We start from the raw sequence: 26,384 nt of genomic DNA, 5'->3' as shown, positions 1-26,384 counted from the left end.
AAGATAATTAAGATGATTTAGTCAATCAAACCATTAAATCTAAAAGTAAAATGTTTTATTTTTAAAAGCAGAATTTGTTCTTGTAAATTTAAAAGTATATTTATTTGTTAAAAAGAAGTGCTAAAATATTCAAAAAGAAATATATTGAAATTATAGACTCGGAATAAGTATATTGAATTTCATAATATCAAAGATATAAGAACATTGTAGACTATTTGGAATAAATAAACAAATAAATTTGGGCCTTCGGAAACATATTTGGGCCTGCCTGTCGGTTTGAAGCACGATCTAGGCCCATACAATCACAAAACTGACGGCGATGTTCCTCGGCGCACATCTGAACTCACGGAGCGACAATAAACCCTAGCCGCTCTGACACTGCCGATAAATACCTAGCGATTCCCTTATCATCCGCATCCTATACGAGATCCATCTCCATGCTTCGGGTATAATTTTCTATAGATTCGAATCAGGTTCGTCTTCTGCCCTTCGTGTTTCTCTCCAAAGATGTTTGCTTTTCGAGTTTGTTTTGCTCCATTTTCTGGTTTATGCATTCTTCTGTTAAATCACAATCGTCCGGAGTCGATCGCGGCTTGTCCGGACTATGCTTGAGGCGAAGAGATGCAAGATCAAAGCATTGGTGCCCCTGGACGTGTGGCATCCGGATCACCGTGGATTGCCGCATTTTCTCGTGGGTGCTACATGTATTCCTCTCGTTCTGTTGTTGAAAATGTTTTCACGATGAATTATGCAGTTTTTGTCTCTCCAGCCTACTTTTTTTTTTCTCGCGTTGAGTATTTTTTTTGTTTTAATTGATAGAAGATGGATCTTTCGGCTTTAAATTTTTGATTTTGGGCTCAATGATGACCTATTTTTGCTTTAACCACACCGAAATCGAAGCCATGATGGGATAAGCTTCTGGTTCCCGTTCTTGTTGATCCCTTTCTTGACGTTGCTTGAGGATCTCCATTCTGTTCCAAGTAGGGAGAAGAAAAACTCTCTTTGGAGTGTCTTCGCCCTCGCTGCGAAGAGGAAAGAGTGAGAGCTTCGGCAAGATTGGGATCAAATTTTTTAATGGGTCGCAGGAGTGATTATCTTTTCTTGGAATTTCGTAACTGTGGAAAACTTTGGCCTTGTTCCTGAGAGCTCATTATTTTTCTAAAGTCATTCTATTTCCTTTTTGTGTGTGCCCTTTTTAGTTACTTGTAATTGTAATTTATATCTCTCATTTGACTAGTTTTGAAGTTAAAATCCATCAGGAACTGTCTGATAACAAATTTATTATGCCGATAAATTTTTATTGGGCGACTGTTTGATTGACTTTGTTCATCCTGAGGCGATTGGGGCAACCTCCCGATCACAAAATGTACATGGACAAGAAGCTACAGCTTAAACTGAACGCGAACCGAGTTGCACCCAGTGGTTTCTAGCAGTTCTTGTCGAGAAAACGTTGGTGGTGAATGGAAACGAGAAGAATGACTTTCCTATGGCGGTCGTTAGAGCTGTGGTAATGAATGAAGCTCTCGAGCCAGTTGCCAGATCCCCATGTTCACGTTCTATCCACCGTTTTTTACTAGCAAACAAGTTATTAATTAGATCGTGAGTTTAATATGATTCATCAAATACGTAACACAACATTGTCACACTCCTAGTCGGTTGTTTTGAGGATGAATCAGAGACAAGTTCTACTGGAATTGATTTTTAATTAAATTTTGATCTGTCAAAGTCGAACGAAAATCTCTTTCTTCCCTTCTAATTCATGAAATTTTAACATGAATGCCTTCTTTTTTCATAGCCCGTAGCCCTTCAACGCCTGAGATTCACGAGCGTGTCAGCTGCCGGCGAGTTGGTCGTGAGCTTGCTGCGTGACCGTGAGAGTTACAAAGGAAAGATAATAAGCATAGTACGGTATATAATTCATACTATTATATAATACTTACATAAAATTAACGATCTACCAATAATTTCATTACTTTTCCCATTCTCTATTTTTAAAAAAACTAAAAAAAAAATTACCCGCCATAAAATAGTCAAGCAGCATCTATCTAAATTGTGGAAGCTTCATTAAAATAAAATGAGCATGAGGTGTCAATAGAAGCTCCTAAAGGGCAGGATGAAGATGGCATTACTAGATATGGAAATTTGATTCTGGGAATGGATATTTGAATGGGCCTTCTCTGTTCATTTACATTATTCCTTGGCATGTGGATATAACCAAATTTTATATCACGGAAGCCATCATGAAGAAGTGAAACAAAAATGGCGAGGTAGATTCTTTCAATTAAACAAAAACCCTCAATGAAAGAAATGGACAGATTTTCCACAAACTCATTTAGAAAGTACACTGCCACTTGAATCATGCTGAATTTCAGGGGTCCAATGACAAATAGAAACTAGTGTTTCAAAATTTTATGCCATTGTTTCTATGACATTTTGCAAACCTCATTTTTCAGAAGAGATTGAGCACCTCATTTTTTAGAAGAGATTTAGATCAACTTTCATCTGTACACAAGTACCAGGTCTTCAAAATTATCTTCTAGATTTATAATCATCTGGCACTTGTTCTCTGAGTACTATCTTGGGCAGATCTTCGAGTACTCTGCTTTGTTTGCTCGTTCGCAAGTTGCGCACGCCGTTCTTTCAGAAAGTTCAGACGATTTGTCAACTTAACGAGTGCTGAAGATGATGAAGAAATTGTCTCCTGATAGGTATCAGAGTAGTATAGTCAAATCTCATCTTAGCAACGTTGGTTATAGAGAAACACAATAATGACAAAAAAAAAACAAACCCTTTAATAAGGTATAAACCAACTTATCTTCAATGACTTTTACCTCAAGTTTGAAACTAAATCCTTTTGCATCTCCAGCGTGTATTGCTGCCATCTCAGAAGATGAAATGCCAGTAGAAGTCTGAGATTTCAAATTATTTAATGTAGGATCACTTGATTGTTTCTTGTGAACGCTCTGTTTATTTGTTAATTGTGGATCTTGAGCATCTTTCTTTCCAAAATCACCCCAGAGGGAGAATTTCTTTGAAATATTCTGTCCAGCTTTTGTTGATGCTTCTTCCGCTGATGAAATTTTATTATACCCCTTGGATGACTTACTGTTCCGCTTTGTTCTTTGCATCTGAGATGGTTGCCCATCTGCCAATGATGCTGATTCCTGGGTTTGAGTTGCTGCATTCTCATTGACCATGGGAGTGTCCTGTGTAAAAGAGAACTTATTACTGTGATTCATAGCAGATTTTATTATAGTATTGGGAGAATGCATGCATATGTACAAGATGACATAAGAGAAAATCTACCTTCTTGTAAGTGGAATTCTTAGAAGTGGTCATTGATGATTCTTCACTATTTGAGGTGCAGTTGAATGCTCGAGACTCTGTGCTATGATGCTCAGAGTGAGGCTCATCACTTTGAGAAGGTAAGCCTAGTGCTCCCCCCTTCAGATCCTTAAATTTTATCAGAAAACAATAACATGCTGCTCAGTTGCAGAATACAAAATTGGTATACGTGTGAAAGGAAGATGCTACAGCATGGCCATTGCGCAATCAGACTGTTTCATGTGTACCTTATTCTTGGAAGACCTTGAAATTGAGTCTTTGGGAGAAAAATTTCCTGGGGGTATAACATTCTGATTACCTGATTCGCTGTACTGCTCCAGAGACGGCACTGCTTCTTCAGAAGAAAGCAACTCCTGCTCAGATTTTAAAACTTGGCATTAAATAGTATAGCATGTATCAGATAAAGGAACAACAGTATACGAGCTGAAATGAAATTGCAGGTGAAAATAGCCAAAAGCATACATTATTTTCCCCTGAGAAAAATACCAAATTCAAATGTTCACACAATTTCAGAAATAAATTTCACTATCATGATAGTCACAGACTCACAAATATGAACATGACCAATTGTCTAATCTGGGTTATCCAGTATATACAAAGACTAGACTATTTCAATCTACTAGACTTAATGTGAAATAGATAGAGTAAGAAAACTATAGTTTCTACTTCAAGGTTTATAATATCTGTAATAGAACTGCCTTAGTCCTATACTGGAATAGTTCTATATCATGCTTACTTGTGTTGATGGGTAAGAGTAAGGATGAAGAGGAGGAAGAGGAAGAAAACTTACATGCGCTGCTCGTCTGCCCTTATCCTGCGGCTTATGATTTCTCCAATAAGATCGCCCATTTAGTTGATGTAGGATGATAGAATAAGCAAACTGAACTAGGTTGGTATTCGAGTAAATATGAGGTTCGACTATTTACTCACTAGTCCAACCATTAACCCAAAGCTTAGCTAGGGCATAGCTTGGACCAGTGTCTGATCTAAATCTGATAAGTATTTTTAAAGTAGCTTAATAGATCCATGTCTTGTGTAGAGTAAGACAATCGGGATTGATAGTGTTGTTAGAACCCAATTATGATTATGTAAATGTGAAAGGATTTAGATGTAAATATTGCTAATCTTATGCATTTCATATAGGCAGAGGGGATTATCTAGGGTGATTATACTCTTCCCACATTAGCTAGCAAATACAAATAAGTCTATTTGAAATAGCAAGTTCCAAAATCAATTGAAATTGCAAGTTTCAATATCAGATTTTTCATGCAGGCTGGCCTTTCATACCAATTTAAGTGGCTAGTGCATTCGTTTTGTTCCTGGTCTTGGGTTCAAATTCCCATATAGCTGTTTCGTGTGTGCAATATAAGTCTTGTAATGAAAAAAGGTTCACAATTGTATTTTCCATCTCATATAGATACCTTAAGCCTTTTTTCCTATGACTATTTGTTATTACTATAGAACTGGCTATATGACTTTGATCAAAGAAGCTAACAATGAATATCAATGCCATTTTGACTAAAATAAAGACTATGAATATAAGAGTTCAAGATAAAAAGGAACAAAAAAATCAGCTTTAACAAGAAATTTAGTAAATTCAGCACATATAGTTTTCAATGTTAGTGTTAGACATCATCTTAGATGGAGTTCTCCAATTAGACTGGCACATGATATTAGTAGCAACCTGATCTTCTTAAATACAAGTCCTAGTTCAAAATTTGTATACTAGAGAGATGAACTTGATGCAACACAAAGTAATAGCAACTTGAGAATCGTGTAGCAGCTAGGTGCAAGGAATGAAATAGCTGTCAGGAACATTTACCCACAAAACTTACATCTTTGTTCCAAATAATTTCATGTTTATCAGGACAAGTACTTCTAACTTCTTCCAGCTGGCTTTTCCTGTATCATGAACATTCATTTAAAAAAAAAAAAAATCACTTGAAATAATATGTGAACATTGTGGTTTCAATTGTCCTATTAAACTGAGTTTGAAACAAAGAAAGTGAGCTAATTTAATTCTCAACTATCTTGTATATTACACAGACAGATGCTTAACATTAACAATAATGAGAAAGTAGAAATTGTACCAAAGATTTTTTTTTCTTCAGAAAAACATTTGAACACAAATGCGTATCAAGTTACTATTGTACCAAGAAAACTATGTATTGCAAGCGGCAACTTCCATAAGTTTTGTCAAAATTTTTGACAGGAATCACATTCCATTTAAGTTTAAATCAGATGCCAGAATTGTTGGAAAAGGATACAGAGGTCAAAATCTTTGATGAGAATAATATTCCATTAAGTTTAAGTCGATACCCAGATAGGTGGAAAAATCCAGGGGCACGACCTATACATGTCATCAAGTAATAAGTCTCTATTAGATAAAGAATCAAAGAAATGGTAAAGGCTTCAACTCAAAGAGGTTTAAAACTTAATCATACAGAACTGTAAGATGCTTTCAATCTTAAACTGGTCCTTGTCCCTCTTCTTTTCGTTGTCTTGTGAAGCAAATGAGACTGCTTTAATCAAATCAATAGTCACTAATAGCAAAACACATCTTTGTTGGCAGCAGGGGTATATATTTCCCTTTGGCTGATTTGATCTCCCATTTGCTGACAAGACGAGCTTAATTGTAAAATGCTTACCAACCTCAAGCGGGATTTAAAGATATCAAGGAAAAAGTTCCAGACTAGCACCCAATAATGTTAGAAGTTCCTTTGCTTGGCATGTGCCACAAAGAATATGCAACTGTTCGCCTTTGATCTTGTAGCCACCATTGTAGAGAAGTGAGCAACATAGAGAAGAGTGAGGTTCAGTATTCATGCTTCTTGACTTGCCAAAACAGAAATCTCCTTGGAGGAGACTGGACCATGATGGCTATAGTCTAGATAGACAAGGAAAAGAAACATAGAGTTGAAATTTTTGAAGGTCTGATAAAGCAGTAGGATTGACAAGGAAAAGAAACATCAAATATTCCCTCTCTCTCTATTTACTTGGTTTTTGCTATTCCATATGAAATTTTTGAAAATTTTCTTGTGTAAATCTACAAACAGTGTTCCCATTGGATCAATCCAGAGCATTAAGAGGTGCCAATCATGTTCACCACAACCCCAAAACATTGAAGTTCAATGTTACAATTTTCTAAAGCTACACTAGAAGTTACTCTATTAAACCAATAATTCTTGGTCGTCTTGTAATTTTGAGAACTAGCATCTACCATAAATCGACATCTTCTATTCAGCATTAATAAAATAAATGGTCTCTGATGAACAGCAAACATATAAGTGGAGAACAAGATATCTTACTGTGTAGAGTTGTCGCTAGTGTAGAGACTTTTGCCACAAGACTCACATAAGGAATCATTACTTTTCTTAAGCTGAAGGTTGAGCTGCCCACGAAGATCAACAACTTTCTGCTTCAACTTAGCTATATCTGCCTCAACGAGAGCAACTTCCTCTAGATCTGCCCTTGCCTTCAATACAACTATAAAGTATGACTATGAATCCGCTGCAAGCTATTTACTTAACAAAAAGCTTTAAACAAACCTTGCTATCTAGAGCAGAGGTAACAGCTATACGGTTGGGTCCCATGTTCAGTAATCCAGATTCCAAGGATGTCCTCAGATCTTTCTCATTTTGCAATTGCTCACGCAATCTTTCTATCTACTTCAACAAAGATAATTTTCAAAGTCTAGATTTTCTTATAGTGATACATCAATAAGAAAACAAAAAGAGATTGAACTATTGCAAATACTATTACTACACAGTGGAAAACGTTGCAGAATTATGACAACTGGAGATTTGATGTTGAGAAGGAAAAAGAGACTAGGAGCCTATGAAAATTAGAAAATGTTTAAAAGCTCAACAATGAAATTTATCAAATATAGTTTTGAGCAATAAAATTAATTATGAGTCCCAGTTGTTTTCAAATTTTGCTATTAACAAATCCAGAAGCCATTTGTAACAGAACATGGAAAATAATCACATTTTGTTCATAGTTTGAATATGATACTGTTGTGGTACATGAAAATCATATGCATATGATCCTTGAGCAAGCGGTCACATTCAAGAAAGTAAAAACAAAATTCAACCAATGCTACTGTAAGTACAAATTTTCTCAATGACTGGTAATGAGGATATTAAGTGCAAAAAAGTGATTCAAAAAGAAGGCATTATAGGAACAAGCAGCCTAGTATAAATCAATAAACATGTCATCATTCCACTAGATGACCTACAGAAAACAAACTCTAATAGCAATATATTTTCTTAATTCCTTTACCCAAAAAAAAGAAAATTTTATTGAATTGATCTAAATAAATAAAGATGCATCTGCTGTATTATCTGATGCTTACATCTTGCTCAAGGGCTAATCGCCGCTCATGCAGTGCTTCTTTTCGTTGTTTCAAACCTTCTTGCAAGACCACATTTTCTTTTACCTTTTGAGCAAACACAATAGTTTTAGGGAAAAACATAGCCTTATTCTTCTTGTAGACTGATTTTTCAATTTAGAAAATGAACTTACATCGTTGGCAATTTTGTTTTGCAAATCATCCTTAGTGTGCTTAAGCTTTTGAATAGCACTCCTTATTAACAAATGTGGAAAAACAAAAGTTAATTAAATAGCAGAAAATTATTGCAAGCCATGTAGCATGGTAGCACAACTAAACAAACATAAGACCATAAAAACTACCAAATGAGAGAGAAAAGCTTTCTGGAAGAAACCACATAAAATTTTGGATTATTGCCACCTAGCAATCAGTCAGGTAAGAAGAGGATAATATTTAATTCAGCCATGTCTCTGCATGGGTCACAATATCTTAGATGGAATGTGACCTAAGTTTATACTATGATTTAGTTCGCATTCCAAGTACACATGACTGCGTATATAATATCTTAGATGGAATGATGGTTCAAATTAGCACAAGTACATGTGACTGCATATATAATATGCCGTCTTAAAACGTTGTATGTTTGAAGTGAATGGAAAGTAGGATGCTATGGATACTAATGTCCTACTATTACTAGAGTCAACTATATATGTGTTTTCAATGCATCAGCTATAATCCATACAACAGGTTGTGCTCCTGCATAAATTTAGCTACCTATTCTCGTACCCATAAAGGTGATGTAATACCTATACCATCCCAAACACATCAAGGATATCTATTCATGTACCATACCCACCGTACTTATAATCTTAAGATGGACATCCAAAAAAACTTTATCAGATATCAACATTAATAAGTAAAAATTGTAAAGGTTAAGAACATTATATATGTGATAAAAAAAGTATTAAATTTATTCATGTACCCGATACCTGAGTATTTAAATCCAACCTCATAAATATAAATAAAAAAGTATTAAACTTATTGATGTATCCACTTAAAGAGGTTGAATAGTCACATGTACCTACCAATACTCACTTATAATGAGTTCATGAGGCATAGATCAGGTCCAAACTTATTCTTTAGAATTCAATTCATTCTATGCATCGACAATCCCTTTGTCTCCTTCAGCCTCCTAATAAACCTCAAAGATTGTCAAAAATGAGATTCTGCGATCCTACCTTAAAATGTGGTTCATAGATTTAGATACTAGGATTATAAGATTCCACAATGTAATTAAATTATTATTTATAACTATATTTAATTATTTATTTCAATTTGTAGTATTATTATGCACATTTTAAACTTCTATGGTTCTAATATCCTTAAGCACAATCAATTTATATAGTAAATATATGAATAATGCAAATGTAATTCTTAAAGTGGTGTATCTTCTTTATATCCAAATAACGCCTAAGAGATAACTGATAATGACAAAAGTTAAGAAAAAAGGTTCTTCTAATTAGAAGTTAAAAGAATCTCATGTAGTTAGAGGTTTTTCTCAAATGATATGACAAAAAAGTTATCTGCTTCAAGTGCATAAAGCTTTAAAATTTCAAATTGGAATGTACATAGATTATTTAGTTATTGTTTATCTCTTTCAGTATCTCTTTTCATTAGTAGACAGTGTCAAGTAAAACTTGCACCTTTTGATGAGTAAAATAACTAAAAATCTAGCCTCTCTCCTAACATTGCATGCCTCTCAAGAGTAGATGTTAAAACATTAATCTCATTTTCTTTGCAATACGGTTATTACTATGTTAATGCAATTTCAAAAGCTATTGGTTCTCTTCCCATAACCTTTTTATCTTCTCTCAAATAGATGTTAGACCTCTAATCAGTTTCCTCTTTGACATCTTCTCCCTGTCTCTCAAAATAGTATCAGACTTAGTCCCTCTTCCAATATTTCTCCGCATTCGCAAATTTTAATATTCAAAACCTAATCTTTTGTGTCCCTGTTCCAATATTTACAAGTTGTTTCAGTGATGATCAAATATTCTAAACCTAATAGTCAAATGTTTTGTCAATTGCATTTTCTAATTGCCAGACTTCATCTATTTTGTGACAACTAGCTGGACATCAATTGATATCCATTTTCTAGTTTGAGTATGCGCAAACTTAATATATTCTTGGAGAAGAGTCGCATACTGTAATATATGTCTACAAATGACACATTACTATGAAAATTCCAAGATAAAGACAAAACATCTGGCAAGGCATAAACACTGCAATCATGTGAAGGATTCTGGGTATCTTCCACAATTTCATAAGAAAGATATTCAGCAAAATTGATATCTACTATCTGGTCCAATATTTTCACAACAAATGAAAGGAAACATGAAATGTTAATGCATAGAGAACACACTCATTTTCACTTGGCAAATCCTTTGACTTCATAGAGAGATTCTTCTTTCCCTGGACATTACAGACATAGCATATCATTATCTGCAAAGTTTACTAATGGAAGAAGGTCCAAATCAAATACAAATGTACTCACAGAGGCACGCCCCCAAATGGTTGATTGTTTTGAAGAAACCTTTCGTTTTGGCTTATCTATAACTTTTCGATTGCTTGAAGGTATGATATGACTAACAGACTTCAGGAATGAACTTGCGGGATTATGAACAGACTCATCATGAGCACTACCATGCGATGTGTTGGTATTACTTACATCGTGTGGTATACTTTCATGTTTCTGAAAATCAGTTGGGATATTATGGCCTGTTGTAGAATCCTTAGGCTCTGGGTTATCAGTTGCTGATGACTTCTGATGACAAAATTCATGTATTAAAGGATCGTGTGCTGTAATGTCAAAGCATTTGAATGCATCATTAGCATCTCTGTCTTGCACACATGCACCTTCTTTCTTTTGATTGTTCTAAACAATGTGAATATAATATCAGTTTACCTGTGATTTAAAAACTAGGAAACAAACTGAGGAAACTTTTAAAGGCAACTAAACATGTCTCTTCAACTTAAAATTTTGATGGAAACAAGGGTACTGTGGTGATTTCAATTGATTACCATTTGATCCATCACCTTGCCTGCAGATCCTTAACGAAAAAAATATAATGTTAAAAAGGAAAACCCAGATTTGATTTTTACTGGTTATGCAATGTCAAGAATCTCCAGTTGTAAATTATAAAGAAAATGAAAGATCTAACATGGGACAAATCTACACTTCAATTGCCATTTCTTTAGAGAAAAATGATTTCTAAGACAGTTTTAGTTTTGTGTACAATTGAAGTGGCACACACACCAAGATCTGATCAAGAAATATGGAACCGATGGTGATAATTTTTTCAACAGCTAGGCCTGCAATTGTATCAGACTAAACAGGAGTTTCTCTATTCAAAAAGGAAGCTCATTCTTACTCCTTGATACTTGAGCTTAGTGGCTCTAGATGACCAGGTACAGAAACTGGTAGGTATCTGTAATTATGAAGTTGATTATATTATCTAAGCACTTTAAATTTCCATCAGCTGATCAGTTAAAACAAAGATAACAAAGTTTGCAAATTTATGACCTACCAAATATTGACTAAGTTTTCCATCCAGATTTTCTGTATTTGCTAATTAATTAAGAAAATTCCAGTTGATTCCATACAAAGTATTTGTGTATGCTGTATACTCAATTTTGGCACTACGAAACAGATATTAAGGCACAATGTTGAAAATGATTGTCCAGCATACTATAAGCAATGAAAACTATGTTCCTCATAATTGCCAAAAAATAAACACACTATTAAGAAAATCTGAACACTAAATTGTTAACCTGCACATTGGAATCAATATTTTTGTTGCTTTCACTAACTGTTCCACTAGAGGAATGATCAGAATCATCATTTATATTTGTTCCTGAACTGTTATGCTCAACATGAAATCCATCGTCTTCTGAAATATCAGTATCAGTTAAATTATCACTATCATTATGCCCATTGTGATATTCATCTTCTGGATTGTCATTATCAGTTGAATAATCATCTTCAACATCACCATCTTCAGAATCAGAGTAAAGATCTGATGACATTGAGTCCTCATGCAAGAGATTCTCCTGGTTAGATGCTTATATTATAAGATAGAGACTTAGGTATAATGGAATTTTCATGCTTAATAAAAAAAAGAAACCTTACATTAAAGATTGTTTCATACTCCTCTAACAGAATTATGACAATAGCTTGAGCATGGTTAGCAGCAGCAGCAGCTTGCATGAGTTGAATAGAACCATCACCACCCATATTAAAATCATCTTCAAATTCACATTCACCAAGAAGAAGAGGGCGTAGAAGTAACGGAGCCATACAAGCTGCTATAGCAGAAAGTGACATAAGGTTCTGGGATTTGTAAGATGCTACTATCTGCATCATTTTAAGAATCCTGAACAAACAATGATCTCATAGTTAAGAAATGTAACTGAAATTAAAATAATATAGTTTACTGAAAAAAAAATGTCCGCAACTTTGAGAAGGTACCACAAAACTTTCCAAGAAAATTAACTGAGTTACACATCCTGTTACATAATAAGGCCTCTAGTATGCACATTGCACATTGACAATGCTAAAGTTGACTTGTTAACTTCTCCCAGCAGCAATGCTTGAACTGTTTAGAAAGAGACCAGCCTATACATCTATATTCTTAACACACAAGATTTTGGAATCTCCGAGTCTTGGTTTTGCAGCTATGTGCATAAAAAGAGCCTTACTTCCTGAACTTGACCATTAGTTAACAAAAGCATGCGTAGTGTATTAGCAAAAGCATGCGTAGTGTATTAAGCTTGTATGCACAACATTGTTATTTAATTTAATTACAGGGTACAAGATAAAGAGAATATAACAGTTTAGTGTATATGTAGTCCTAAAATTTTAGAATTAAACAAGAAGCAAGAAGCAGAGACAGAAGCATCTAAAATATTATGGTTATGAATACAACTCATGTGACATTTAAAGTTTTAAACTACAATTATCACAAATCTATTCATGATCACTCAGAATCAATTCTATGCAACAGAGATTAGCTTGATGGATACAATCAATGAGTTGTTCAAAAGTTGAACTCATCCAAACTGGCACTCAGTAGAACCAAGCACAGTGTCTAGTGCTTGCTGAACTGAACTGAGGTCTTTACCACCCAGTAATGTATGTTTGAAATGACATAATAAGAATTTTCTATATTTGACCAATGACATATGCAAGCTTGCCAAACTATGCAAAACTAATGCCAATTCTGTACTTGTTATCTGTAATTTATCTTCTTCACACACTGGGTTTCCCATTTTTGCTGTCTGCAAACATTTTGGATTGTTCCTAATACCTGCCTAAGCAATTAGTATCTAGGCTGTACCACAATCCTAAAACAACTAACATCAACAAGATCATATAGTGGTCTAGTATGAAAAGAACAGAACATGGAGAATGTTGCAACTAAAGAAACTAGGTTAACAACTAATAACGAGAATAACAATAGCAAAAAATTAGAGTTGATGGACAAAAGTAAACCGGGATTACATTCAATTGGCCAGAATAATAAAACCTTTAAAAGAAGAAATAGCTGCTTATTTAGAATACAGTTCAGAATGGAAAGCTGCAAACAGATTGTTGAAAGTAAATTAGTGTGTTAAAAAATGACTGTGGTATGTTAAAAAAACACTCAAAATCATAATTGATGTTGATACTGATACCATCCTAACATCTACCTCAATGTTCAGAAGATTCAGAACAGCAAAATAAACCATAAATTTAAGAGGAAAAAATGAAGTATACAATGGCAACAGTAAGTGAAGCAAGAATAGTAGGAAATTCATGTGATTCATGAAAGAATTTTTTCCCTTCAAAGAAAATAATAATGGACAAATAAAATTTACATGATAAACACAAATAATTCACTAGTATACCTCTGCAAAAGATGACAATTGGGCTCTGGGAAAGTTTCATATATTGCAGCTCGTATACGGTCGACTCTGTTTCCACGATCAGTTCCTTGACAATGAAAAAGATGGAGTAACCATTAGATGATTTAGCCTTCCAGAGGGCATGTGAAGATAGCTTGGTTTTTGAGAGTTTGAGACACTCAATAAGGAGCAAATTGTAATTATTTAGCCAAGAGAAGCAACATTCTAAGTTTTATTCTGTTGAGAAGATAAGACAGGAACTAGTGTTCTGGGAAGTGAAGCAAAAAATGAAACCAACCATCCAAATGTGTCAGTATATTGATTGGGTAGCCACTTATCCCAAATGCTTAAGTAATTAGAAAGATAATGGATTTATAATTTTACAATGTCATATTCTCTATGATTCATAGCTGGATTAACCATTGAAAAGGTTACGACCAAAACATAAAAGTGCATGCGCTTCGCACTTACATGCTCATGATAAGCAATTAATCAAGAACTTTTTATCAAAACTTGGACAATTGTTTTCTAATTTGACCAGATTGTTTATCCGAAAACTTAAGCTGTCAAAAATTTATGGTTTCAAAGCACTATATATATATCAGAATCAAGCAAAGAGGGCCATAAACCATGAGAAGCATGATAAAAATATGTGCCTGCAACCAATAGAAAATTGTCTGAACGTGCATTTTTCATCAAAAATCATAGGTACAAAAAAAGGGCATTTTCTCCAAAAGTTAGACATCCTCCATGATCTTCAAAGGTCGTGGACAACAGAAATTAAATTCTATTTCCATTTCAAACATGCATAATTAAAAGAATTCCTTTTTGAAACTAAATGTGAACGTCTGAATTATCCTATGACAAGGAACACTGTCCAGACGTACTGTATGCTTTGACTAGTGCAGTACAACAAGATGCAGGCACTGGAGATGAAGGCATTTCCCGCAAAATATACTGCATAACAAAAGTAAATTACTATTTAAGTGTGTTTGCAAAATGTTCATAATTTGAAATTTCTAAAATTTTGTACCTTGATACAATCTCCAATAACATGAGCATCCTCATCTGGAGAAAACTCAATTTTTCCTGAAAGAAAATTGTATATATTACTTCTCATTTATGAGTGAATGAAAAAGTCAGGAAGCAAATTTGAGTCTGATTGCAACAGTAAGAATCAGGCATCACTGTTCCAAAGCAGTGGAGCAGATTACAAGGCTAGATAGGTAAAGTTTACAATCTGGAGACAAATACAAAGCAAAATAGCAAACTAACCCTGTTCATATTCTTGCACTCTGCGTTTTACCTCTTCAACATCAGCAGACTGTCGCAAGATACCTTCCACTTTGATACCTTTTGGGGAAAAGAATAATGTAATCACATATCTAGGTAGCTTCAAATAAAGAAAAGCGGTTAGAATCTACCCAACTAGATTGTACTAGGAAAGATTGACATCAAATATGTTAGTGTAAGCCCTAAGAGTCAATCATGAGATGATTAATTTGAGACTTTTATATCATATTTTAATAAAAGGCAATATTATCAGTGCAAATTTATAAATATAATAATGTCCTAGAGTGGTAGGTTTTGTTCTATCAAATATCAATTATTTGAATTGATTGTGGAAGACTACAGATATATAAAAATACTACTCTTAATGTATTGAGATTAGCATGTAGATTAACTGATAACATAATCTTACAAGTCATGGATATGAGATAACACATGAGTATATATTAGAAAATATGTACTAAATGACCCACCAAGAGAATGTTTTATGGATTGTTACATGAGTATCATAAACATTCTCATAGTGACTATTAGTATAAACAGTCCTCTAATCTGAAGTCACTACGGTTCCTTACATAAAGAGTAGTTTACTTTAATATCGACAAACATCACCTATAACAAGATCGATTATAAAGTCATTCAATGGGTATGCAAAAGGATGCGAGTGATGTAAATGGAATTTGTCCCGTCCATATAACGGAAGTGATGTTTGTGAGCCCTTTGATTAAGTAGGACTACTAAAATGCATGGTCATGCCTAAATAAGTCAATATGAGATATTGAACTTATTTGGTTTAAGTCTACATATAGATCAAAAAACACATAGATTGATGAGAGGATGACACATTTTATACTTCGTATATCAATCTAGATATCATGGACAAAAGGACTAAATTATACAATAAAATAGTCATAAATAGGTTAGGTCGAGTCTACAATATTCTTGTCACTTGGGTAGTTAGTAGTCATGATGCATTGCTAGATGTCATTCATTGCTTGTGTCTTTAAAATAAGATTTTAGAGTCATTATCAACATTACGAGAACCTATTGAATCACACACAAAGAGCGCATTGATTTTGGAGTTTGTTTTATTTTAGTACAACTAAAATAATGTGGGTCTAAGCTTGTTGGATTAATGAGTTAATCTAATTGAATCCTAAACTTATTGGATTAATAGTTAATCTAATTAGATCTTAACATATTAGATTAATAGGTTAATCTAATATGAATTTGAGTTTTAATAAAGCCCGTAATTTTAATACCTACGTTTGTATTTTCATTTGCATTTTGAATATGCATGAAAGTGTTTTATTAGAGATACCTTGGAAGTTGAGTGTTTTTTTTACCACGATCATATATGATAAGATCGTGTCAACTCTAAAAGTTAGGGTTCAATCTCAATTTAAAGAGTAGTTAGTACTATAGCCTGGGGATGTGATACAATCTTGCTCATGAAACGGGCGACGACTGTGCTCGTGTGGATACCATAGAGGCATGCACACACTGATTGCACTTAGATATGCTTTACTCTCTAGATTCATAAAGGTTCTGCATATCAAGAGGTAATATTCTACATAAACACTTTTTTCGAATTCGCATGAATCTCGGATAGGTTAATTTTTCCACTGTGCTTGTGTTTATTTTTCGCATTAGAACCCAACAAGATAGATCCTTAATTTTTTGTGTTTGCATGATTGGAAATGGGACCAAAAAATAAGGTTGTATATGTTGCCAAAAAAAGATGAAGTACAAATCAAATGATATTTTCCCCAGTTATTTCACAAATTCTATGATTAGCAACTCAATTTAATCCTACCACATTTAAGCTTATAAGATATGTAACCATGACACAATAACAAAAGAAACTATTCAAACCTAAATTGGCCAACCTTTTCTGACAGGTAAAAATATTAAATTCATCTAGTAGTAGCAAGAAACTGAAATTACCATGTTGCTCAATGAACCTAAGGGCCTTCTCCAAGAAAGATGGGCTCCCATCAATATCTTCAAGCGCAAGCGATGCCGGCTTACCAATCACAGAAGAATTTGTAGGTTGTCTGTCCCTCTCTGCATATAGCAAAAAGGGAAGAAATATTAGAAATAGCTATCACAGACACTGAAACCACAGAAACAGGCTAGTAAAAAATATTCAAGAACAGTAAGGAAAGTATAACTTTGAAATAGCTAAATTTAAAAAATTGATAGTAATCCATAACAGAACATTATAATGGGATTTTCATGACATTGATTTGATCACCTACTTTTTCAGAAGGTGTTCCAAGAATTCATCCATATTCGCCATTTGTACATGTCTATCTTTAAAAAATTGGCCAAAACAGAGCTTCAGCAGGTCTAAAAACATTGGGAAAATATCCCACATACTAACTAGAGCTTATAAATAACAGAGTGCAAAATGCTGAGCAATAAAAGAAGAAATAGGTTGAATGAGAGAGATCAGAGGAAAAACTACCAATGCTCTGTGACAGTGTTGAGGAAACACTAAATTAGAAAATTATGATATTCTTTAATCATGTTCAATTCATAGCTTGTGCAATCCCTAATGTCCTTGAATTTTACTAGTTTAATTCATATTCAATTTTTTTTTACTGAAATCATACAGGACAAACCAAAAAATCACACTATTAGTATTACGACTGAATAATGAAAATTTTGCTTTTTCTTAGTTCAGTTGCAGTTCCTGTATTGTTGAGGGATGTGGAGATTGTTTAATAGTATATTTATATCCAGAAACATAACTTAAAATGATATCTATTGTATCGATAGTTGAACTAGATATTCCTCAATATAATAGATGAGAGAGTGAGAAAGAAATGGGAAATCAGAAAATAGTAATTAGTGATAGTAAATAGAGACACACAATCTTCCACAGTGCATCACAAGCTTCACAAGAGTTCATAACAACAATTCTATGCGACAAAGAAGTAAATCAGTATACCTTTCTCATGTGATACTTCACTTGATTCAGTCACATCACTGCAAAAAATTCCATTCTGAACCAAGGCAGTGGTTGCACAGGGTGCTTGTGCTATAGCATTTTCCAATGCGACCTTCCATTCATATAGATCCTCAGAAGTTTCTGCCTGTCATACCAAATAATAACACTATACAAAAATCCCAAAGGATATAGAAGAAGCCAAGAAGCTCATAGAACTACCTTTAGTGTAAATGTTCGTCCATCACGGCCATCAGGAAAAATGACTGTCAAAATCTTTCTATCTGCTTTCACATCAACACTGTGGAATTGTAGTTTATTAGATTTGTTATTGAAATTCATTAAATATGATTTTTCTCTAAAGCAGGACATAATACAATCCATAAATTGTCCAACCTTCCTGAATTGTTCAAGTCAATACCACCAAGGCTAGAATTTGCTTCATTGCCTTTTTGAGGCAGAACAGACTGCACGACAAAGTGGCACATTCCAATAAGCCACAACATTTCTAGAAAATAATTAATTAAATATTCTCATAGATATTATTTTGATAATATGGCTTCCAGATGATTCTTTTGAGATAGTATGGCAATTTATACCTCCAAGCAAACTTAATAATGTAATATAATAATAATAACAATAAGAAGAAGAAGAAGAAAACCTAGCACATTATGCCAAAATTTACTAGTGTGTTCTCCTAGATTTAAGAAGTGCCTCAGGGGCATAGGTAATTCATGATGCAAAAACAATTTACATATTCTTAAGGTTGTGCATTCAATATAATTGCTCAAAACTAAGATTGAGAATATGGATAGATTCACTCTATTTCACACCCTAGGCAAGCAATTAGTGACTGTTAAGCATGCTGACCAGATAAATTTCTAATTTCCAGGCTGGACAGAGTATCTAATTTCTTTTTTCTCAATAGCATATCAGAACGTATATGTCATTTCAAGAGTAGATTTAAATGTTAGAATATTGATCTATTTCACACTATAACTTTGCACAGTTGTCACATCATCCTAACAATCTTTAAATTCTGGAGTATTGTCAATTTAAGGGGAATTAAGGAAAAAGATTGCTTTAAATCCTTTGAAAATCATCATCAGCTTTGACATTTTGCATATATCTCTTGAAAATTAACTTTTCAACTCATTGAAGTTCAATCCAGAGCAGGAGATACTGAATCGTAGACAGTACCAGGCACTATGCAATATAAAACGATGAATAACAAGCACTATGCACTTACAGGGTCGGCTCTGAAAAAAACCAATGATGTGCGTGTAAGGACAAACCAACGTTTCTTCCATGATGTCCAACCAAGTCCTATAAATTAAGAAAGTTCAAAGTTGAAATTACAAGTCATGCTAGAACAATGAAGAATGTTCATTTCAAGAAAAAAAAACACACCAGAGCTTGGTTCTAATATATCATAAAAGATAAAATCCAAAAAGAGAATCAAAACTCCCACTTTCTCTTTCTATAGGAAATAGTCGCCTAATTTATGCTAGTTATCAGCAATGTGCTAGGGCAAAACTCTGGGTGAAGTTTTAAGGCTTTAAGCCACTAGAGAGGACAGGTTCAAGCAGAAAACTGGTGATTAGCAAATCTCTGGAGAAGAAATTACTTTCCTACAATCTTTATCCTTTTCATATGCACTAGAAAGTTAAAGTGAGATTATTATTTCAACTATTTATACAGATTATAGGAAAATGGAAAAGAATCTTGTATATTCATTAGAAAGATAAACTAGACAAAAAGGCATACCATGATTTAGAAGGTACTAATGCAGGATTAGTATTAGACAATTTTTAACTTTTCTTGCGGAATAAGCATTTGTCCTATTATAATAAAAATAAAAATAATAACAAAAATAGCCCCTTAACACGTCTATCATTCCTTATGTGAAAATCACATGAGTTGACTTACTGGAAACTGCATAAATAAATACCTTTAGATGAAATTAAAAGTGGCCCGCTCTTGAACACCTGCACTAGTAAAAAATGTGTAATTTAGCATTTATAGTATTCTTGATGAAAAAAAATAGCCCATAAAAGATATCAAGATCATAAGAATCTGATAAAATAAACAGCAAATCAGGGATTCGTGAAGATTACACTTCTTAGGAGAACAAATGATCAGCTAAAAAGGATAATCACATCAAAAGCACATTTGGATTTAGATATTTCATATATTTTCAGTCTGCACATGAAAAAATGAGTTTATTCTCTCATCCATCTTTGAGTTGCTGCAATATGATGTTGATGCTGGTGGTGATTACTTCTAGTCAATGCTGATTTTTTTCGTTACATTCATATCTGTTTTTTTTTTCTTTATTATGTGCTAACAAAAAGTTGAAAGTGTTGAATCATATTTTTCTGTTATAATCATATTTTCTACCAAAAAGAAAAATTCAGCAGCTAAGAGAAATTATATTAACAGTTAAAAGGCACCTATCTCAGTGATAACATAAACTAATACAAAAAGACATTGGTTGTAAACATCAAAGAATAAGCAAAGTTCCTTGCATATGTCAAAAGTGATCTAAGATATGAAACTTCAAGGATTCCAGAGAACATATTGTTGTTTCATTTCCTCCTCTCATAACTGTCAACTATTGAGCAATTTAGTGGAATGTTAAATGTTATAGCTGAGAAAGGAAATATGTACATATAATTCGAGGCCATAATAAAAGGTGAAGTTTGGTTGATATTGAGGAGGACTAAGGTGCAGTTAATTAAATTAAGGAGTTCAAGATATGAAGAAGCCAAGTGCACTCTAATCTCTAGCATTAGAGGAAAGCATTCAGAAGCAAACTAGTTAATTGATATAGTGGTGTTTGTATACTGCTGGACTAGTTTGTTTACTAACAGAGACAAATTTGCAAATCTTTTTTTGCCAACAGTCAGAATAATGAAAATAAAAGTCCTGTCACGTTCTGTAGTTAATTCAAACATGCCATATAAAATGACATCATGCATCACAAAGCAAGAGGCTAAACATATAATTCCGTTTGCAGAAAAAGAAGGATTTGAATGAAGAAAATTCCGTTTAACCATAGAATCATAATTATACTGACAATGTAAAAAATATATTCTGCGCTGAACCAAATCTACTTACCTTACAGTTAGGGCATTTGTTAGTTTGTTTGTCAGAATTTTCCAAGGATCTGGAAATCCAGAAATTGGCATCTCCCTCTCCACAGTGACAAGTTTTACATTGCATCAGATTCTCACTGCTCTGAGATGAGGCCATCTGTTACATAGCATCAGAGTAGGAAAAAAAATAGACAAGGTTAAGTGATAAATAGAATGGTGAAAATGACACGCGTTATTGAAAATTGGTTTTTCACTTGAAATTGAGCACCTACTAATCCGTTCCCAGTAACCAACTTCTAACAGCAAAGAACAATAAGACCAATTCAGACCAGCAGTACGCCCATCAATGTTCTGATCCAATGTGGTAATAAGAAAGAAGGATAAATCTACAAAGTCATAAAAGTATCATTAAAAGCAACAAAAAAGCTCAGATAAAAAGCATATTTCACGATTCATGCTAAATCCAAATGGTCTACGCATAGCACACAAGCCCTATATTTAAGAGAAGAAAATAGGACTAAACGGCATTTTGATACAACATTACCGAAAAGAAAAAGGAAACATCACTCTACTGTACTCTATGTCCCAATAACAGTAAATTTTAGAACAGATAACATTGGATATTCGAATAGGGATGGAACATTTTACCAAGAAGAGACGTTGTCGGGGATCAATCAGGGTCCGTGAGCATAGAAAATGCCAAGGAACAAAGGACTACGGAGCCAGAACTTCCTCGATCGCACCCACAAACATCAGCCCGATGAAAATCCAAACATTGTCGGCACCGAAGCGGCAATGTCGCTACGAAGAACGAGATTTTCCCGCACAATAAAAGAAAAGGTCAATTCAGAATACTAATCCCTCTTCCTCGACGATCGAAGGGAACCCTTCCTCACGTCTCTCCTTCTCTTTCTCTTCTCCTGGCCTTTTTTTCTCTTCTCCGTTCACATCTCTCCGCGGCACGCGCGTCTCCGTCGCCCCGGCATTCCCTCTCTCACCTCCCAAACTCCCTCTTGAATTCGCGAACTCGGAACAAATCACACGGAGGACGCAGACAAGCGGAGCCTTGATCGACATTTCTGGACCGACGCATAAATGTAGCGTACGGGACACCAAAACCACCCGTTGGATCTGAAATGCGTACGGTAGATTCATGATAACGCATAGAAAGTATATTATGCGGTAGTCTGTTGTGCCCAAACGCACCCCGTCGTGCTCGTGGTGGCCACGTCGCGTGAGGTCGATTCGTCGGGTGGTCCGCGTCTTCGCACGATGAAATTTTAAAAATCTAGGATTTCACGAAAATTAAATTACAATATCAATATCTCATTTTCAGTATTTATTCAGAAAATAATTTATTTGCAATTTCAAATAGCCCTTTCCGTCAATTGATCTCTATTGGCATAGACTCTGAAGAGCATGTCCAGCACGGTGGGGTAGGAGATGGAGGCCGCTCGGCAGGAGGCCTCGAGGCCCGGAAAAGGGAGGTGGATAAGGGATGGTCAGAGGTGGCGAGGGAGGTGAGGAGGGACTTGGCAGCGGCATAGCGCTTGCGCTGGAAGAGGGAGCAGAAGCGACCAAGCTGGGGAGAGAAGAGGAGGAGGGATGGAGGTAGGTTGGGTGGGGAGATAAAGAAACGGGGGAGGATGCGTTTCGTACTGCAGGCGACAAAGTTCAAGGCCGTGGTTGGGATTCTAAGTAAACTGGGCATATATATATATATATATATATATATATATGATCTATGTTCTTCGTGCATGGATTATCTTTTGAATTAAACGTCAAATCATCTTTATCCTAATTATTTAGATGTGATATTTTTTTATTCCTTGGTTAAATTCAATATAAAATTATTTCATCATGACCATTTCTAATAGCTGTCAAGATTACTGAGTGGAGGTAATGGAATCCATTATTATTTTTTATTAAAAAATCAACGTATTTATATATGCATGTGCACATATTCGTAAAAAGAATGTTAAAGGCACTAGATTTCTCAAATGATAAAGGCACTAGATTTCGAAAAATCAACGTATTTATATATGGACGTGGAAAAGATAAAGGCACTAGAAAAAAAAAAGATAAAGAAAAAATAAGTGGTTTTTTTCTCAAATGATAAAGATAAGATTTAATAGCAAATCTTTGATATTCACTAGATTTCAGTAAGGTGGCGGTCATCTAGGTTAAGTTTTTATTACAGTGGTACTAAAACATTTTACTTTAATAAAATTTATTAAAATTCATTTATTTTTAGTGGGTAGATAATTATTGCTAGCTTTTATAGTAATTACTAACTTGGTGTTTTAATAATTTTTAATAATGAAAGTTTTTAAGTGATGTAAATTATGATGTTTGTAGAAGAGGACTTCGATGTGTAATATTCTTCTCCATGTGAAATCATTAAAATGACAGATTTTACCTTTTTTATATAAAAAATAAGGGGCATGTATTGATTATTTTTGTTTGCGTGCTTAACTTAAAACTTATAATTAGTTTGCATATATATATACTCATTTAATTGCACAAAAGTAAAAAAATTATTTCGCATAATTACTTTTCAAAATCCGAAGATATTTTGAAAATTTTGTTTCCTTTGTTTATCTGACTTTCTCTAGAAATTTGCTTCTTGCCCTCCTCTTTCTTCTCCCCTTCTAGTTACTAGCTATATTCCATGTTCATCATCCCCCCCCCCCCCCCTTTTTTTTTTTTCTTCTCCTTCTCTTCTTCACCTCCTTCGCCTCTCATTTTCTTCCTTAACCTGTATATGGAAAATAAATGCACGAGGTGTCAAGAAGATATAGAATGGACTGTGGATTATTTTACACGACATATACGATGGCATTTTTCACATGGCTATCTTATTTTTCAATAGGACATTTTGGAGTCAAAACATGAGCTTCTTCGTATACCAATCATGCATGAACGAACGTTGATGTTAGCATAACGCTACAAAAACTGGTTTAGATTCGTAATCAATCACCGGCTTTTCCATAGCGGAGGCTGGAGACCACAACGAATGGTCAAAAGGAGAGAAAGAAAAGCGTAGTTTGCTAAGCTCACATCCATGCATCCTTGTACTCTAATTCTAAAGTAGACATATGCATTAATTCAATGAACCTACGTGCATTATTTATGTAAAACGTTGGGATGCATCAACATAAAATATGCTTTAAGATTGATAAAGATAAATAATTCTGTAGTGAAAACGCTCTTCAGGAGATCGCGGGTGAAAGCTTAATTCACCCAATTAAGCAAACAGAAAGAAGAACATGATTAGCTGAAAGAAGCAAATTAAAGAATAATGATCAAACTCGGCTAAACCTTCAGAGAGCTGATGGAATGAGAGAGTTCATCCACAAGACTAGCTACATGAAAACTTTTTCAAGAAATAAAAAAAAATTAAAATGGTGGGGTTGCTGTGATAATGGTCGAGTTAGAGAGCCTCTCCACGAGCCTCTCCAATGCTTCTTTCATCCATGGGCGCTGGCATCCTTCCATGGCTTCAGACACTGTCACCTGAAACATCATATCAATATCGTGAACCAGAAGCGCTAATTAATTCGTTGAATCAGCATAATGAAATTTAAATTTCGAGTAGTTTAGATCACAAGCGAGTTCAGTATGACTTGAAGTTTTTAATTTATTCACCCATTTGCGCTCTCTCGTGTGCATCTCTGGCCAATCTCCAAGTTCCTCTGTGACATTTAGAGGGAACATGATGCCTTCGTAGTATGCATCATAGGTTCTGCTCTTGTACCTCCATTTCCCAAGTTTCTTCTGCATCACTAAGAAAAGCTATCAACAGTGGTGCCAAAAGATATAAAGGATTCGAGTCACGATCAGAGAGGAAGCTAAGCTGACCTCAATGTTGCCCTTCACTCCGGCCTCCTCCATTGCCTCCCTTGAGACTGCTTCGTTTATGGTCTCATCAATCTCCCAGCCACCCTGACAATACACAAGAAAACATTCATTCGCCACCTTTAATAGAGACAATGTGATTCAATTCGAGCGAAAAATAGGGTATAAGTTACGTAAGGAAGAGAAGCATCAAAAGAAGCGATAATTTAAGAACAGCAATCAAAATCTTAAAAAGGGAATCACCGAATCAGACAACACTAATTTGAAGATCAAATTTCAATCTATTTAGCTGAAGCGCCTGTTCAGTTAAAAATTTTGCTAGCTAATTCTAGAAGCCATCGAGAAAAATACTCAATATTTTCAACACACACCTTTGGGAACAGCAAGCCGTTCCCTTTGGGCGAGCTGATGACGAGAACCTCCACGGATTTATCGAGCTCTTCCCCGGGATTAAACTTGTAAGGAATGCACCTGGACGCCATAAAAGCCAATAAAGATTTGATCGGGAGACAAAAAACCTAGCGTTCGTAAAGGCGCACTCGATCTTCAACATCGATAGTCCAAGAAGCAATCGATTTGGTTACCCGACTACGAGGCGATTCCCGGCCTTGCTGTAGCGCTGGAATTGCCTTCCCCAGCGAGAAACCAATATCGCCATCCCCGATCGCTTCCTCCTCAACGAGGTTATACAGAAATGAGATCGATCGATCGATCGATCGATCGAATGCTGAGGCCTGAGGGAGAGGGATAAGGGTTGTTGCAGCTTCGGTTAGAAGAAGAGCCGGGGAGAAGGGCGGGGCTATAAATAGGAGAGGAGGGAAGGGAGGGACGAGACGGGAAGTTATTGCAGCAGTGGGCCCACTGTGCCTTACAGCAGTAGGAAACTTGGAAGACTTGGCGAGTACGGATCGGTTCACTCGCTGCTTCGCCGTCATTTCTTCGGCTTTTGTTTGATTTCACCGGTTCCTTCAAACCGCCGCAAAGGCCGCTCGCATAATCAGTCGACTCGTCACCAACGCATTATTCATTAATTTATTTAGTTGCATCTTAAATATACTTTTTTTTTCTTTTCGCTCTCCTATACCTTTAATATTTTTTTTATTTTCTCTTAGATTAAATTTTAATTAACTTTAAAAAATAATTTTTTAAATTTATTTAACTTTAAAATTTTAATAAAAACATTTAAAAAATATAAAAGAAGATTAGTAAACAAATAATTTCCCCTATTGTTTTAATATCCAATATAAAAAAATAAAATTAATAATGAGAACTAATTTGATAAATAAATAAAATAAAAAAAATCTCTTCAATATTGATTTTAAAAATCAATACTACAACTTAAATATCAACATTGTTATAACGTTGGTTTCTAAGATCAACACCATAATAGTGATATTAACACCATAATATTTTAAAAATTTTAAATCATTTTGAATATTATTGAGAGGTCTTAAAATGGTAAATGAAGACTTATTTGAATTCAAGTTCATCTAATAAATCCATAAAAGTTGAAATAGTTTGATCAAAATTCTTTAAATTCATCAATAAATTTGGATCAAAATTCATT

The 26,384-nt window shown here is 34.5% G+C and overlaps 2 protein-coding genes and 1 pseudogene across 4 annotated transcripts; 1 reads left to right on the top strand and 2 right to left on the bottom strand.

The window, feature by feature from the left end:
- The first annotated feature begins 1,322 nt into the window (after positions 1 to 1,322).
- Positions 1,323 to 1,725, top strand: LOC141824098 (putative small nuclear ribonucleoprotein G; annotated as a pseudogene).
- Positions 1,726 to 2,316: 591 nt separating this feature from the next.
- LOC141828827 (rho GTPase-activating protein 6-like) lies at positions 2,317 to 21,964 on the bottom strand. Of its 3 annotated transcripts, none has more exons than XM_074716222.1 (26): positions 21,608 to 21,964; positions 21,228 to 21,345; positions 20,982 to 21,116; positions 19,813 to 19,849; positions 19,111 to 19,187; positions 18,258 to 18,328; positions 18,084 to 18,162; positions 17,865 to 18,009; positions 16,856 to 16,975; positions 14,894 to 14,971; positions 14,652 to 14,707; positions 14,506 to 14,575; positions 13,622 to 13,706; positions 11,865 to 12,108; positions 11,507 to 11,785; positions 10,230 to 10,610; positions 10,098 to 10,147; positions 7,870 to 7,930; positions 7,700 to 7,783; positions 6,894 to 7,010; positions 6,654 to 6,820; positions 5,181 to 5,247; positions 3,573 to 3,698; positions 3,307 to 3,453; positions 2,832 to 3,206; positions 2,317 to 2,701 (listed from the first exon to the last, which is right to left on the bottom strand). In XM_074716222.1, the coding sequence occupies exons 3-26, from the start codon at positions 21,114 to 21,116 to the stop codon at positions 2,549 to 2,551; spliced, it is 3,204 nt and encodes a 1,067-aa protein (XP_074572323.1). In that variant the 5' UTR covers positions 21,228 to 21,345; positions 21,608 to 21,964; the 3' UTR covers positions 2,317 to 2,548. The 3 variants fall into 3 exon arrangements, with proteins under 3 accessions (XP_074572323.1, XP_074572315.1, XP_074572327.1); XM_074716214.1 differs by having other exon boundaries at positions 21,232 to 21,345; XM_074716226.1 differs by having other exon boundaries at positions 21,232 to 21,310.
- A 2,366-nt stretch (positions 21,965 to 24,330) lies between these two features.
- LOC141828850 (nudix hydrolase 17, mitochondrial-like) lies at positions 24,331 to 25,492 on the bottom strand. The gene is made up of 5 exons (XM_074716237.1): positions 25,402 to 25,492; positions 25,189 to 25,288; positions 24,821 to 24,904; positions 24,608 to 24,736; positions 24,331 to 24,475 (listed from the first exon to the last, which is right to left on the bottom strand). Exons 1-5 carry the CDS (start codon positions 25,473 to 25,475, stop codon positions 24,359 to 24,361), a joined length of 504 nt encoding a protein of 167 aa, XP_074572338.1. The 5' UTR covers positions 25,476 to 25,492; the 3' UTR covers positions 24,331 to 24,358.
- Between the last annotated feature and the right edge of the window lie 892 nt (positions 25,493 to 26,384).

The sequence above is a fragment of the Curcuma longa genome, chromosome 1, assembly GCF_044706935.1.
Source record: "Curcuma longa cultivar G26 ecotype Majalengka, Jawa Barat chromosome 1, ITB_CL_G26_1.1, whole genome shotgun sequence".
NCBI lineage: Eukaryota > Viridiplantae > Streptophyta > Magnoliopsida > Zingiberales > Zingiberaceae > Curcuma > Curcuma longa.
This window is presented reverse-complemented; position numbering and strand designations above follow the sequence as displayed.

Bases quoted from the DNA above. Each gene is read 5' to 3' on its own strand.
- LOC141828827 (XM_074716222.1), bottom strand. From the start codon at position 21,116: ATGGCCTCATCTCAGAGCAGTGAGAATCTGATGCAATGTAAAACTTGT. The intron at 3,699-5,180 runs GTAAGTTTTGTG...AAATCTGAGCAG, and splicing joins AAATTATTTGGAACAAAGAT to GAGTTGCTTTCTTCTGAAGA. The intron at 3,454-3,572 runs GTACACATGAAA...ATAAAATTTAAG, and splicing joins CAAGGTCTTCCAAGAATAAG to GATCTGAAGGGGGGAGCACT.
- LOC141828850 (XM_074716237.1), bottom strand. From the start codon at position 25,475: ATGGCGATATTGGTTTCTCGCTGGGGAAGGCAATTCCAGCGCTACAGC. The intron at 25,289-25,401 runs GTAACCAAATCG...TATGGCGTCCAG, and splicing joins GGGAATCGCCTCGTAGTCGG to GTGCATTCCTTACAAGTTTA. The intron at 24,737-24,820 runs GTCAGCTTAGCT...TTAGTGATGCAG, and splicing joins GAGTGAAGGGCAACATTGAG to AAGAAACTTGGGAAATGGAG.